At 45.8% G+C, this 16837-nt stretch overlaps 1 protein-coding gene across 1 annotated transcript; it reads left to right on the top strand.

Annotated features, from left to right (window-relative positions):
• Positions 1-1860: 1860 nt before the first annotated feature.
• On the top strand, positions 1861-10117 carry LOC134127324 (scavenger receptor cysteine-rich type 1 protein M130-like; the record flags this gene model as incomplete). The annotated part of the gene is given in 4 exon segments (XM_062561978.1): positions 1861-1940; positions 8361-8461; positions 9435-9749; positions 9843-10117. Coding segments are annotated over 4 exon segments (771 nt in total), but the record flags the coding sequence as incomplete, so codon positions are not given.
• Positions 10118-16837: the final 6720 nt, after the last annotated feature.

Here is a 16837-nt window from a genome sequence, read left to right as displayed (position 1 = left end):
ATGCAAATCATCAGAAATGTTTACTATCCCATTTGGCGAGTCCGTGTTTTAAGGGGCATTTGGGCGCCCTGGTCTCAGCATGGATGCCGTCTCCCCCTCACATGCAGCCTCCTCCTCCCCGACTCCTGTCCATCACGTGGTGTGTTGTGGGACCTGCTTGTTGTGGGTCTTGCTGCGGATCGGCATGTGTTTGCCTCCCAATCCCCTCGTAACATTTGAAGTTTAGCGGCACGTAACGAGCCGTTTTATGGGAACCCAAACTCTTTGGTCCAGTACGGGAGACACTGCACGTGTTTCCCCGTGTTTCTGCTGCATCTTTTACACAACTGGACCCGAGGGGTCCGTGTGTTTTGCGGCCCCATCTTTTAGTGGCGTGGACCCAACCGGTGATCTTATTACAACACAGTCGTGACCGTAAGGCGTAGTTTCTTCATACAAGGAACAACTTTGCAAAACCCCACTCAAAATGCGTTTAGATGTCACCACGGTGTCAGTTACTTTAGTAGAATTCACATACTGCTCAATAACAACCGTCTTATTTTACCTGCGTAGTCGAGCGACCTGCGTCACCATCTCGGGGGATTTGTTCCGTGTGAAATCTTTATCGCACACAATCCGATCTACTTTCACATGAAATGACGCATTGGAAATATCCCAGAATCATGTACAACACTGAAAATAAAAATACCCAAATGCTAAAAATAATCGTCTCCCCCAAACTATAAAAACCACTTGATCAGTCATCCGTCTCCGTTATGGTACTTTTTACCCTTTTTCATAATTGGAATTTCAGTGTGTAGAAATAAATGATTTTTCTGTGGACACATGTGACGTCAATCAGGACTCCTTTGGTCTCCTTTGTCTCTTGTAAGGAGCCATGAGGCAGGATCTTCAGCTGGTGATCCTGGAAAAGGCCTCTTCCTCCGTCCCAAGAGCCTGATGGACGGTCAGCGCGTCCTGTTTGTGACCCAAATTGTTGTGGAATGTTTCAATAAAAGTAGTTTGTGAGAAGAGAAGGATTTGTTTCTAGTCTTGATGAACGATCAAAGGCCTAAAAGTCCTTTTCTTGCTTCCAAGCAGGAGGTCAAACACACAAACCCGTATCACGGTGCTCTGTGGAGATGGCGTCTCCCAGCAGTCAAAGCGCTGAGTTTTTATTCACACACACGAAGGTCATCCCCAGCGGCAGGTGGCCACGAGAGGCTTGGAACCCTAAACACTAAACCATCTGGGAGCACATGTGAAAAGTCACAAAGCAAGTGAGGAATGAACCGAGGTCCAGTCGAGGTGACAGAGTGGCTTTGTTTGAGCGTTTGTGTGAAAGCACGTTGACTCGCCTCCTTCCTTCCTACACGGCTGCAAAAGGACACTTTGGAATCATCCTGCTTTTCACACATTGCTTCAATACAGACAATTATCACTCTTTTAGCATAAGACCATGTTAGAACATATTTGACCACGTCGGGGAGTCTGAAGTCCACCAGCTTCCAGTCCGAGCCGCTCCATCCACTTTGCATCTAGAGGCCCAACGGGAGGCGCTGAGGTCATTTCAACATGTGGGAGCTTCTCATTTAGAACACTTCATGAGATGAAGATGATTCTGGATTCAATGCTTCATTCAGAAAGGTACATATAAATGGCATATAAATGTTTAAAACCCACTAAAAAATAAGAATTCCAAACTGAAATGTCAAAAGTTTATTTTCATGTTAAAGAAACAAGACAAAATACAAACATGTTTTCCATAAAGAAACATTTGTTGATGTGTTAAACTTTTCTTGAGAAACTCTTCTTAGATCTTGTTCTGGTACTTTCCTGCTCTACACTCACACAGGAAGGAGGCTGGATGAGCTCACAGAGATGTTGATCAGCTGATTGACGGTCACATGGACCAATGGGTTCAGAGCTGAAAACCTCCTGCAGCTTGATGAAGAACTAAAGTTTAACAACAGAGAAACATGAAGCCGGTGAGCTGAGTGAGTCCGTTACACACAGACTGCACCAGTTATTGTCATCCACCCTAAAGTCTCCCATATGGACAAAGGGACACAAAATAAAACGGGTCAGAACCGAACCAGAACCGACATTATGGGTTCTCATCATGAAAAAAATGTGAATGGTTCACCTGGTTTGAAGCATTAGAGTCCTGGCTACAATATAAAATGATCTATTGGAAATACTCTCAAGGCAACTTTAGTCCGTGTAGTATTAATAAAATAAATACACGATGCAAATAAGTCCAACAATTTCTTTGATGCTAATGTTACCATAGCAACAAACACATCAAACAGATTCAGCAGATGACCCTGAATATAGTGATACAGTTTATATTAAACTATGCCAAACAAGAGTGTCTTATAGTGTATAATAAAGCATATATAATGATACATTTAAGTAAAAGATTTAAAAATGACTGTAGTCAATGTTTGCGGCCAATCAGAAACATGGAGCATGGACATTTAGTGTAGTGAGTGTGTGGGGAAGCTGTCACTTGGTCGTATTCAGTGAGATCAGACGACTCAGGCGAGTGGTGGAATGAAGCAGATCGGCCTACGGCAACCCGAGGAAGACAAAAACACATGATTTGACTTTCCCGTGTCGGGCAGTGAGGCCTTCACAAAAGCCTCCTCTAGAGTAGTTTATCCTCACTGTGTCACCGTGAGACACGTGCACTGTCCACACACAGGGACACATCACGTGCATGTGCTTTCAGCCTCGTACCTCAATGTTTTACAGCATTTAAAGGGATTTTTTTAGAGTCTCAGAATTCAAACTTTTTTTTTGCTTTTTAATATTGAGATATTTATTCACCAGTAACATATAAACTCATTTTAACACATCAAAGCACTCACTGTGGTTCCTCTTTATCCCCACAAATAAATGTCCATATTGTAGTTTAAGACTTTTTATCATGTTACATTTTTAGTGCCAAAAAGACGAAAAACATCCTGTGATTGGATCAGTTAAAGTAGAAGCAGGAAGTAGCTGCAGCTGATGCTGTTACAGCTACTTACTGATACCATCCATGTCATAGGAACATCTCTGGTCGTCATGGAAACGGGCCTCTAATCTTTAGGCGGTCAGCAGCTTCTTGTAAAATGAGATATGATCAGTTTCACAGAACTGCAGTTCAGGTTGTGAAACACAAAAGTCCTTCTCTTCATTAGTAAAGTAACACAAGCTAAGAAGGACTCTGATGTTGATCAGTAGGGAAACAGCAGCAAAGTGACCCATCAACACGTGTTCCCTGTTCCACCTCATGTTCTAGTGCTTTGGTCATGTGATGGAGAGCCCAGCATCTGTGCTCTGTAATGTCATTTACTCCATTATAACAGTGTTTCTGTGCATCAGGGTCCGATTGTGCTCATTAGGTTGTGAGATGAAGGAATCAGGTTCCATTCCCTCCTTCCTTCATGTTCACCATCATGAAGCCTGCAGACCATCCTCAACATCTCCACATCTAACTATGAACAATAAGCAGATGGACAGAAGAAGAGGAGGTGATTAATACATCCCATGAGATCTGTGTGAACTAAACACATGAAGCACAACCATTAGTGACCCTGTGGTGGGGACCCTGTTGAGGTCAAATCACTACTTGGGTTCTTAGTGTCTTCCACACAAGCTCAGTGAGGCCTTTAGATGTCTTTGAGTCCTACTACTTGCTCCTCTTGTCCTTCTTTCTGGTCCCAGGGTGTCTTCCTTTGTCTTCATGAGGATGAACTCTTATTTAGAGTGAATCCTCACTAAAGGAACTCATCAGCTCACTGTTAGTGGGGCCTTCTTGTAGAACAGGGCGCTGCTACTTCAGCTGCAAACCAAGGCCTCTCCTCTCCATCCCTGCAGCTAGTGAGACCTTGGTCCACCTCCAGCTCTCACATGGACCTCAACTCAAAGATGAGAAATATGATATTTATTGAAATATAATGAAGTCTCGTTGATATATCTATATAAAAACATCAATATCTCTATATAGAGAGAGAGAGAAAGGGGGGACTAATGGCATTAATCTCATAGGAACATCTCTGGTTGTCGTGGAAACAGTCCTATAATAATAATATAGGGCAAATAATCAGTTTGACAGAAACGCATAAGAGGCGTGTGAATAAGATCTAAAATCTAAAGACCAGTATCAGCAAAGCTCCTCCTCTTCTGGTATGAGGAGATAAACTGAGGACACAACACGAGACCATCAGAGAGACGCAGAGAGACAGACGCACAGAGACAGACGCACAGAGACAGGCGCACAGAGACAGACGCAGAGAGACAGACGCACAGAGACAGACGCACAGAGACAGACGCAGAGAGACAGACGCAGAGAGACAGACGCAGAGAGACAGACGCACAGAGACAGACGCAGAGAGACAGACGCACAGAGACAGACGCACAGAGACAGACGCAGAGAGACAGACGCACAGAGACAGACGCACAGAGACAGACGCAGAGAGACAGACGCACAGAGACAGACGCACAGAGAGACAGACGCACAGAGAGACAGACGCACAGAGACAGACGCAGAGAGACAGACGCAGAGAGACAGACGCAGAGAGACAGACGCAGAGAGACAGACGCACAGAGACAGACGCACAGAGACAGACGCAGAGAGACAGACGCAGAGAGACAGACGCACAGAGACAGACGCACAGAGACAGACGCAGAGAGACAGACGCAGAGAGACAGACGCACAGAGACAGACGCAGAGAGACAGACGCACAGAGACAGGCGCAGAGAGACAGGCGCACAGAGACAGACGCACAGAGACAGACGCACAGAGACAGACGCAGAGAGACAGACACAGAGAGACAGACGCACAGAGACAGACGCACAGAGACAGACGCACAGAGAGACAGACGCAGAGAGACAGACGCACAGAGACAGACGCAGAGAGACAGACGCACAGAGACAGACGCAGAGAGACAGACGCACAGAGACAGACGCACAGAGACAGACGCACAGAGAGACAGACGCACAGAGACAGACGCAGAGAGACAGACGCAGAGAGACAGACGCAGAGAGACAGACGCACAGAGACAGACGCAGAGAGACAGACGCAGAGAGACAGACGCAGAGAGACAGACGCAGAGAGACAGACGCACAGAGACAGACGCAGAGAGACAGACGCACAGAGACAGACGCACAGAGACAGACGCAGAGAGACAGACGCAGAGAGACAGACGCACAGAGACAGACGCACAGAGACAGACGCACAGAGACAGACGCACAGAGACAGACGCACAGAGAGACAGACGCACAGAGACAGACACAGAGAGACAGACGCAGAGAGACAGACGCACAGAGACAGACGCACAGAGACAGACGCAGAGAGACAGACGCAGAGAGACAGACGCACAGAGACAGACGCAGAGAGACAGACGCACAGAGACAGACGCAGAGAGACAGACGCAGAGAGACAGACGCACAGAGACAGACGCACAGAGACAGACGCAGAGAGACAGACGCAGAGAGACAGACGCACAGAGACAGACGCAGAGAGACAGACGCAGAGAGACAGACGCAGAGAGACAGACGCACAGAGACAGACGCAGAGAGACAGACGCACAGAGACAGACGCACAGAGACAGACGCACAGAGACAGACGTCTACCTGGTCGTCATGGATCACCTGTTGATGCTGCTGCTGTTGCTATGCCGCTCAGGTAGGACTCTTTCTTATATTTTCACATTTGTCCTGAACACACACACTTCATGGTCTGTATTACAGTTACTTGTTTAATAGTGTAAATGTCAGCATATACGTCCACTAAAGTTCAGGTGAGTTTTTGAGCACTTTGAACCTGAACATTTCAACATGTTCGTCAAAAAGCACAACTCTGCTGTGCCTTTAAGCGTAAACAGGTGATGGCAGTAATCCTCTACGTTACGTATCAAACATGGACCAATTCAAATCCACACATGACGTCACTTCACCAGCTACGTTGGAAACGGAATCGCCGCCAAATTCAAAGTCAAAATGACGTCACTGATTTTAGACCCGTTTTACACGCTGTGATCGATGTTTTCACCAATAAGACGACGGGTGGATTCTATGTTCCAATAATCTATTTATAGCTTCATATTGAATGGATCAATGTGTCTGAATGAAGGCCTTCATGTTCAGCAGTGTGTGTTTTTATTGTTGGTCGCTGTGTGTGTGTGAGTGTGTGTGTGTCTCTGTGAGTGTGTGTGTGTCTCTGTGTGTGTGTGTATGTCATACTGAAGGACACACAATGCGTGTTGTTGTTTTTTGTTGTTGTGTGTCACGGTGGGAGGAGGACATGTTGGGACGTGTCCTCATGTCTTTTTACCTTTGGACCAGGGGCGGATGCTGTAATGGGGGCGATTTGGGCAACGTCCCACCAACTGGGAGAAAGAGGGGGGGTTCAACAAATTCTATCACAGCAAAAGTAGTTTTCAGTGTTCTAGACATTTTATCTGTCATTGTCCAATCAGATTCGTCAGATTCAGGTCACGTTTCAAATGGTGGCGCGCCCAAGCATCCTCCCGTTCACTCTCATGTTAAAACTTTTCTTTTCGAAAATCGAGCCTTCGATGCATTTTCAATGAGGATTTGGGGCTCGCACTTACGCGCTTGCGTCATACGTAACTTAGCAAAGAGAGCGAGGGGGGGGGGGGGGGGGACAGCGTCATCAAAATGAAATGCATGGAGGCGACAGCTGCGTGTAACAAAGAGACGGCGTATAATAATTTAAATGAGTTTTATGAAGTTACTGACAAGGTCGGTGAGGATGGAGGAATCTGACCTTTCTTTATAAACATTTACACCTTAATGATAACTGTCGTGTTTTTATTTCTTATTTTAAAAAGACCATTGAAGCAGCATGTGTTTGAGAATGTACTGTAGGGGGGAACGCTGCAGCTGCTGCTAGTGTGGAGTGAATTAAAGCAACATTAAAGCAGCAATGTCCCCTCAAAGCTAATGTGAACCCTGGTTGGATAAGGATTCAAAACTGGATATGAAGATGAAATCTGATGCAGCTTCAGGGTTAAAACTGATCAAATAATTGCTGTCTGTGGTTCTGGGATGTGGCAATAATTAAAAAAAATAATAGCTTGCAGCAACATGGAAAAAAAACTGAACAAGTTTAAACTGTGAACTTAGTTCAAATATTTAAGTTTGAACTATGAACTGAACTAGTTTATTTTAAAATGTGTGAACTGAACTTTGAACTAGTTCATGTAGAAAGTGAACTTTCCCAAAACTGCGTGTGTGCGTGTGTGTGTGTGTATGTGTGTGTGTGTATGTGTGTGTGTGAGTGTGTGTGTGTGTGTGTGTGTGTGTCATTCTGTTCACGTAGTTGTGCATTACAGTTTTTCTCGATTGTTTAGACACATTTTCTTAAAGCCTCATACTCTCAGAACTCTACACACAAATCTAAAAACACACACACAATGGGCAAAACCCCTCAATACTCCTGCAAAATGAAACTTGACATTCAAAACAATGTCATTTTCTTCTCAAAATGGTATTTTGTTCTCAAATGACAAACCCATGCAAAGGCCCGCGACCAACTGGTGGGTCACGAACCCACCAGTTGAGAAACACTGGCTTAGAGAAGGGGGATGTGCGTTTGGGGTCTTCAGTCAAACACTTTCCATCTCCAGGCAGAGAAGAATTCCTCCATAGCTTTGGTCAACCAAAGTGACTCAGATCTCATCAGAGTTTACGGTCCTTGGTCTTCCTCGTCCTCCTCGTCCTCCTCCTCTTACTCTCACTCCTCTGGCTCTGTTTCTAATGTTGTCATCCATTGCTCCAAAACAGAAGAGCTCACCTGTTGCCCTTTTATGCTGAAGCTCTGGTTCCTAATTGTAACACTGTGTGACAGGTGTTCTCCCATGTGACGAGTCAGTGTGCTTAGTAGAGCAATGGACTTTAGAATTTTGAATGACAGTGTTTTTCTTGTGAAAACAACATTTTCTTCATGAAAATTGTGCAGAGAATGGAGAGAATTGTGTGTAGTGCTTTGAAAAAAGTGTTTTTTAGAACTGCAAATTGAGTGTAAAGCAAGAATTGTGCTTGTAGTTTAGCAGAATTGGTTCAGGGGGTTGATGCATGAGTTACATGTTGTGCTCATTGTGTGTCAAGTACCAGGATTTGTGTGTAAAGAATCGAGAAAAACTGTAATGTAACAACTGATGAAAGTTGTACACAAGCTCAATCACATACTCAGGACTTTAATGACATTCACTGTTTATGGTTCCAGAACTCCAGGCTGAAGGAAATCCCACATCAACAGGTAACTAGAGACAGAAGAGAGAAGTAAAGATCCAATGAAGAGGAGTCAGAGGTCAACGTTAAATGAAATGTATTTATTTACTGATGACTTGTTTCTGATCAGTGAGGTTGGTGGGAGGAGCCAGTCGCTGTGCAGGAACACTGGAGGTGAAACATCAAGGAGAATGGAGACCAGGAAGTGGCTCTATATGGACCCTGAAGGCAGCAGATGTTCTCTGTAGACATCTGGACTGTGGCTCTGCTGTTTCTATGAGAGACAGAGAGGAGTCCTCAAAGAGATCTGTGTGGGTGATTCACTCTGACTGTGTTCAGTCTGGATCTGCTCTGAGTGAATGTTTATCATCATTTTACTCTTCTTCCATCCTGGATCTCACCTGCTCAGGTAAGCCCATCTGTGACATCATCTATGACAGTAGTGTATCCAGGATGAATCACTTATTCACCCTCTAGAGCGGGGGTCTCAAACTAGCGGCCTGCGGCCCTCTGGACGACATTTTGTGCCCCCCCCTTAATATGAAGTTTAATGTTGGTTCGGCCCATGAGTTTTATATCGTAGCGACATCACTGTTATCTGCTGTGTGGGACAATGTTCTGATGTTCTGGTTTCCTACTGTGTGCCTGTCCAGTGAATGCAGCATGTGAGTGACATGGGGGGCGGGGTCGTGTGTGTGTGTGTGTGTGTGTGTGTGTGTGTGTGTGTGTGTGTGTAAACAATGGCTTTGGATGTGCAGGAGGGTGAAATTCAAGGACTCCTCTCTGTCTCTTCTTTCCAAATTAAAGAGGAGTTAAAGCCCCGTTATTATTGGACGTGGAAACAATCCGAAGGTGTTTTGGGTGCTCGCTCCTTCAGCTTGACGCACGCTCCTGATCTTGAATCTAGAATCGATTGCTCTTCCTTAGTGTCCCAGATGTTGGTGTCTCACGGCACATTTTCTTTGCGGCTGAATATTTTAAGAGTGATTTTTTTTAGGTTGAATTTTTTTCAGTATTTTAGTGTTGAAAAACATTCAGATACATTATTTCAATGCATAAATATTCAGTGCTAGAAATTCAATCACCTTTTTATTTCAACCCCCCATGACACAGATTTACTTCCATACAGATCTTCTCAGAGAAACACAACGTTAATAAGATGCTTTTTAGTGTCTTTAATGTGTCTCTCTCATCTTCTGTCTTCTCTCCAGACTCCATCAGGCTGGTGGGTGGGTCTGGTCTGTGCTCAGGCAGACTGGAGGTGAGGTCTAACCAGTCTAACCAGTGGTCCTCAGTGTGTGAAGAGGACTTTGACCAGCAGGGTGCAGAGGTGGTCTGTAGGGAGCTTGGCTGTGGGGCTCCTTCAGTCCTCCAGGGGGCGCTCTATGGAGAAGTGGAGGCTCCAATGTGGACCAAAGGGTTCCAGTGTGGAGGCCATGAGTCTGCTCTCCTGGACTGTAGAAGCTCAGGCTCAGAGAGAAACACCTGCTCACCTGGTAAATCTGTTGGACTCACCTGCTCAGGTAGAAGAGGAGCTGCAGCTTTGATCTGGTTCATTTCTGTTCTACTGAAACTCACTTTGTTCTTCTACTGACGACTCTCTTGTTTCTGTTCAGAACCTGTGAGGTTGGTGGGAGGAGCCAGTCGCTGTAAAGGAACACTGGAGGTGAATCAAGGAGAATGGAGACCAGTAGATTACCATGGATGGAACCTGAAGGCAGCAGATGTTCTCTGTAGAGATCTGGACTGTGGCTCTGCTGTTTCTATCAGAGATAGAAAGGAGTCCTCATGGAGATCTGTGTGGTGGATTCACTCTGTCTGTGTTCATTCTGGATCTGCTCTGAGGGAGTGTATAAGGTCAGATTCCTCTTTCTCCATCCTGGATCTCACCTGCTCAGGTAAGTCCATCAGTGACATCATCTATGTGTCATGTACTTCCTGTGTGTTGGTCCAGTCCCTCCCTCACTACACACTGTGAATCTATCACCTCTCTGAGGAGGCTCTCTCCCTTCATGAGCCTTCACCTGTCCCTTCCTCATCCAGTGGACCTTCAGGTTCCACGTGGTCTGCTTTCTAACAGGACTTTCTGCATGTTTACCTCTACTGGCTCAGCACCTGGTGATGCTGAAGTGGAGACATGTTTCTTCATCAGGGTCAAGGCCCATCTTCTGAGGTGTGGATAGTTGTGTTCCATCAGTCAGTCCCATAACTCTTCATTCATACCAGAGAGAATCTCTTTCTATTCCACCTTGTGACCTATGAAACAAAGCCAAGAGGAGGAGGAGATCACCTGGACTGAGACTCTGACCCATGTGATCCAACATTTAGAGACTCAGAAGGTGAACTGAAGCCAGACTGTAGGAGTTAAATGTGAGAGGCGTTATTACAGGTACAATGATGCCTCCCACATGTTTAATATAACTCCATATCACAAGTTACTTACATATTCTCTATAATAAACATTTAAACCAGCAGGGTTATTTGTACCTGTGAAACATCACTATGAGCACATTTCAATAGTTAATTATTTATTCATTTATTTTGCAGGGACTGTGCACACTAATCAACAGGTGTACTGTAAGTTAGTCAGAGGCTCATTTACATCTGCTGTCCTCAGCCAGATGTTTTTAAGGCCTCCTAAAATAAAATGAATATTAAAACAAGACACAATGTACAAACAAAACCATCCCACAGGTAAAGAAGTAGGACAATAGAGTAGAGCGACCATAAGAGGCTGCAGCCTGCAGGCAGAACACACACACACCTACAGGGGAAGCACACACACAGTGAACCACTGAAGCACATGACACACACACACAGACAAAGAACAACACAAATGCACAAATTGCAGAATGCAGCAGGACAGACAGCACACCTGATCCTGAAGATCACGTGAAGGTCTGGTACGTGTTGCAGCGTTCCACCAGTGGGCCGCCTTCACACAGAATGACCTCTTGACCTGTGTGAAATAACACCATCTCCTCTTGAAGCAGATCTACTGAGTCTGCTGCTCTGACTGCTTTGTGGAATCAAATCACCATTTTAAACCAGACACACATCAGTGGATCTAATGAGCTTCTCCCAACTCAGGACACAGTGTTTGGGGAGAAGATGGCAGTGATGGTGACTTGTGTTTTTAGGGCCTGTTTATGGACACTGTGAGGACATTTTAATGTTGTGCTGCTGGCTTGTGCCCAACTGGTTAAGAAGGTGAGATGGGGGCAATCATTGCATTAAAAGACTATTTTACAGCCCTCATATCCACATAAATGTCCAATATAATTATCATATAATAAGGTTATATATGTTGAGATGAACGTAGTTTGTTGTGTGTTGAGGAAAGACTCAAAAGCCCCACTAAACTCCACACTTTGAATTCTTCTGGATGAAATGTCCTGTTTTCATCCACGTCCTGGTTGTGTGTCCTCACGCCGTCCTGTGTGCGTCGCAGCTGGGTGGCCATGTTAACTTTGTTAGTTCTTGAGTGAGCAGAGAACTGGTGACAGATTCAGAGACGTCTTGAATAGAGAAACTGGTCGTAGTGACCCTTTGGCCTGTCAGAAAGTAAGGTCCCTGTCGCTGGTGGGAAGTTCGTTTTGACGCATGAAATAATCCTGGAGACGTCTCCAATAGTCTTTGATTGTCCTTTATTTTGATCTCCAAACAGACACCTCAGTTTTGTGAAAGTCCACCTTTCCTTCACATAAATGAAATGAATACAACACTCCTGACACCATGAAGGGATCCGAACACATTCTTCACGTCTCTCTTCTACGCTGAGTGTTCCACGCTCACCTTCCACCTTCCACACTCTCACTCACAGAACTATTGGCCTCCAAAGCACCAACACCTGTGGCAGGTAATCCTTCTGATTATATGCACCTTGTAATTGAAACATAGCTCCGCCCCCTTAAGTGGTGGGAGTGTTAACTTATAAATATAAAAACGGAAGCCGAATATAGTTTAATATTATTTATTACAAATGGGTCTAATCCGACGCCACACACACACATTGCAGGCTCCGAGCGCCCAGAGTTACCCTGCAACACACCGCGGTCAAACCCGCTTAACACGGCACAGCACACCGGTGTATAAGGCCAACCACGGCAAATCACGGCACACACTGCAAACACCCCCCCTTCAGTTCACACCATAGGGCAGGGTTTGCCCGGAGCACTGCAGGAGGTGTACCTTGAAATGTGGGGAAAGTGATCAGAAAACAAACAAAAACTTAAAGTGGTTAGTCCGCTCTGTCTAAAACAAAATACAATGGACCAGGAGCGGACTAACCGCTGAAAACAAAACTAACAAAAGGACAGCAAGTAGCAGGATAATAACTGGAACACACTTACCAACAACAAACTTTAATTCATACTTTAATTTAATTTAAAAACCCAACATACCTGCTGCATCAAACTCTCACACGCATTCATTCCCTCTTTGCCCGGATCAGTGCCTCTCCTCCCGATCCTGTCATGCAAACTCCATTAAAACATACCATCTATTAATACATATGAAAGAACAAATATATTTACAAATCAAGAGAGAATGGAGCTTTCTCACCACTACTGGAGGCCCAACCATACCCTGGCCACCCAACAGGAAACTGGCACTTCATGGCAAAGTGCCACTTCCCCTTTTATAGGTGCACTACCTTGACCCCACAGCGCCACCCCATGGTGCCACCTGCTACAGGAGGTTAACAATCAAACAACAACAAAAGCCTAGTTTATACTTCTGTGTTTTCAGAGAAACACAAGGACTCGCACACAGAGCCCCTTGCTGCCTTTTCACCCCTCTTGCTGCTTTCCTGCATCGACACATTTTTATAAACTTGCATCAAAAGCTTTGCGAGCCTCCCGCAGCTCGCAGGGCTGTGATTGGTCTGCTAGCTGCATCCTTTCAGGAGGCTCACATTTCTGGTTTCATAGAATCATTCCATTATTAAAACTAAGATTTTTTTTGAGAGAATGAATCAGTTTGAAGAGTTTTTGTCTGAAGAAATCCGTAAATATGAACACTGATACAACCCGTCATTGGGGGACTGTAAGGACGTGATGATGGCCTCCGATTCATGGAGGAACATCTCTGCACACGTCGGTTTGCCGGTTGATGGGTGAACAAAGTTGGAGGAAAATACGGAACAAATATGTCCATGAAAGAAAAGCCATGAAAAGCAGTCTGATAAATAAATAAACAAACCAACGAGTTCCACACAAAGACGTCACTCTGTAGGTCGTCTCCAACAAAACACGTGACTCCACCTGGTGGTCTGGAGGTGAATTGCTTTGCAACACCTTCAAACCTTTTAGAATCATGAAGTGAAACGAGTCCATCGACACAAGAAGCAGAAGCAGAAAGAGGTTCCAGCCTTCCAGTGGTTGACCTTCATCTACTGGTCCAGGATCAAGTTGACCAACACTGGAGCTTTGAGTTAAAGCCTCCACTGAGGTGATGAAGTATGAATAGAAAGCTGTAAGAATTACAACTTCCTTAAAATAACACAACTTCCATTGAAGGGCCTCACATTGTATATCCTAAGTTACGTGACATTGGTAACCGATGTCGTGTTGTTAAAGTCACATGAGACTTTAGAACAAACTGCTCTTATTATAACGTTAGCTCCGTCATGCTGCCTCCCCCCCCATACAGCCCCTGACCCAGACTGCCCCTCACCTGACCCCCCAGGGACCAGGATTCAGTGGGTAGATCCCCACTTAGCAACAGATGTCTTTAATGTGTCTCTCTCATCTTCTGTCTTCTCTCCAGACTCCATCAGGCTGGTGGGTGGGTCTGGTCTGTGCTCAGGCAGACTGGAGGTGAGGTCTAACCAGTCTAACCAGTGGTCCTCAGTGTGTGAAGAGGACTTTGACCAGCAGGATGCAGAGGTGGTCTGTAGGGAGCTTGGCTGTGGGGCTCCTTCAGTCCTCCGGGGGGCGCTCTATGGAGAAGTGGAGGCTCCAATGTGGACCAAAGGGTTCCAGTGTGGAGGCCATGAGTCTGCTCTCCTGGACTGTAGAAGCTCAGGCTCAGAGAGAAACACCTGCTCACCTGGTAAAGCTGTTGGACTCACCTGCTCAGGTAGAAGAGGAGCTGCAGCTTTGATCTGCTTCATTTCTGTTCTACTGAAACTCACTTTGTTCTTCTACTGACGACTCTCTTGTTTCTGTTCAGAACCTGTGAGGTTGGTGGGAGGAGCCAGTCGCTGTGAAGGTACACTGGAGGTGAATCAAGGAGAATGGAGACCAGTATATCACTATGGAATAAACCTAAAGGGAGCAGATGTTGCCTGTAGAGATCTGGACTGTGGCTCTGCTGTTTCTATCAGACACAGAGTGGAGTCCTCAGAGAGATCTGTGTGGGGGATTCACTATGTCTGTATACAGTCTGGATCTGCTGTGAGGGAGTGTATAACATCAACTTCCTCTTCCTCCATCGTGGATCTCACCTGCTCAGGTGAGTCCATCAGTGACATCATCTATGTACTGTCTGTCTGTGACATCACTTCCTTATTGAGGGTCCGTCTCTTTAATTGAAGGGTAATCATGACCTGTCTTCATCTCTCTGTTTCAGACCTGCTGCTTCAGCCAATCATCTCTGTGTCCTCCTCCATGTACGGGGTCTCCGAGGCCCAGCAGCAGGGGGCTCAGGTGCTCAGGGGCTCCACCTTCACCATCTGCTGCTCCATCCAGCCACAGTACCCAGGAGGCTCCTTCCAGCTCTCCTTCCTCTCCTTCACCTCAGCACACAACTACACCGAGCCAGCTGTCAATCACTCTGCCCACTTCCTGTTTCCTGCTGCAGAGCCCGCCCACCAAGGAAGCTACAGATGTGTTTATCACCTCTATGTTTTTTCTCATAACTTCTCCTCTGAGAGCCGTCTGCTCTCTGTCTCTGTGGAAGGTAAGCTGACTGTTTACATGCAGCTTAGTGGAAGATGATTGGTCCACACGGACTGAAGATGATCAGCTGACCACAGAGTCCATGCATGATGTTTCTGGAATGACTTTGTGACTCCTGTCATTGTGTTACACATGTCAAAGAGTAACCAAACCTAAACAACAGCTATAAAGGGTCAGCTAACAATATGCTGTAAGACAGAGCAGGTTTGGTTACCATGGTAACTCTGGTCCTCTGAGAACTGAAGCTAACATGAGTTCATGGTCTCAATCTCTAGTTTCAAGTCTTCTTCTACACAACATGATGTTTACGTAGTAATTTATGGTCCATTTAGAGTCAAACAGACCATAAAGCAGGTGATGCTTTAGGGCGGGGCAACACACTGATTGACAGGTCTCTAATAGACCATAAAGCAGGGGATGCTTTAGGGCGGGGCTACACGCTGATTGACAGGTCTCTAATAGACCATAAAGCAGGGGATGCTTTAGGGCGGGGCTACACACTGATTGACAGGTCTCTAATAGACCATAAAGCAGGTGATGCTTTAGGGCGGGGCTACACACTGATTGACAGGTCTCTAATAGACCATAAAGCAGGGGATGCTTTAGGGCGGGGCTACACACTGATTGACAGGTCTCTAATAGACCATAAAGCAGAAGATGCTTTAGGGCGGGGCTACACACTGATTGACAGGTCTCTAATACACCATTGAGCAGGGGATGCTTTAGGGCGGGGCTACACACTGATTGACAGGTCTCTAATACACCATTGAGCAGGGGATGCTTTAGGGTGGGGCTACACACTGATTGTCAGGTCTCTAATAGGCCATAAAGCAGGTGATGCTTTAGGGCGGGGCTACACGCTGATTGACAGGTCTCTAATAGGCCATAAAGCAGGTGATGCTTTAGGGCGGGGCTACACACTGATTGACAGGTCTCTAATGGACCATAAAGCAGAGGAACAGTTCAATCAGTGAATATGAAGTAAACACAGAGTAATACAGTGTTTGGTTCCATGGGAGCTGGTGGACTCATGGTGTCATGTGATCACTCTCCATGTGTGTGAGCAGATCCAACACCTCTCATCATCAAAGCGGTCCTCCTGCCTCTGATGCTGCTGGTGGTGAACGTTGGCCTTTACTTCTACTGTAAGGTACGGACACACGTCTGTTGGACCACATGAAGCTCTGTGACTAGTCAACTGAAGACAGGTGCTGTCATGTCTCTCCAGACCACCAGGGGGCGGAAGCTGGGCAGACGGGAGGACTTTGAGCTGGATCATCATCACCTGGGTGTTCCTGCAGCTGAAGAAGAAGGAGCTCAGGGAGCAGAGTAGCTCCTCCAAGGAGCTCCTCTCACATCCAGATGGATTTGTAACACACAACCAGCATCAGCTCACTTTCATACGCATGAAGGCTGGAATATGATGTGACTTTATTAGAGCCTGTGTTTCTTCCTCTCTCTTCATACCTTCTGACTTCCTGTCTGTGGCTCTCAGCTCAAAGCCCATTGGTTCCTGCTCTAAAACACCTCACAGGTATAAAGTTGAATAAAGTAGACCTGAGATCAGGTTTAGCAGAGTCCAAGCAGCCTTAGAAACCAAAGACTATGAGGAACAATGTGAATGTGATGCATTAAATCAGACAGACATGAACCATTGACATCCATCTTCTACCTTCTGTACAATGAAAGTCAATGATGAGAACCTGCTG

Source organism: Pungitius pungitius, chromosome 4 (assembly GCF_949316345.1).
Source record: "Pungitius pungitius chromosome 4, fPunPun2.1, whole genome shotgun sequence".
Classification (NCBI taxonomy): Eukaryota; Metazoa; Chordata; class Actinopteri; order Perciformes; family Gasterosteidae; genus Pungitius; species Pungitius pungitius.
The sequence above is the reverse complement of the archived record's forward strand: the minus strand, read 5'-3'. Positions and strand labels throughout refer to the sequence as shown.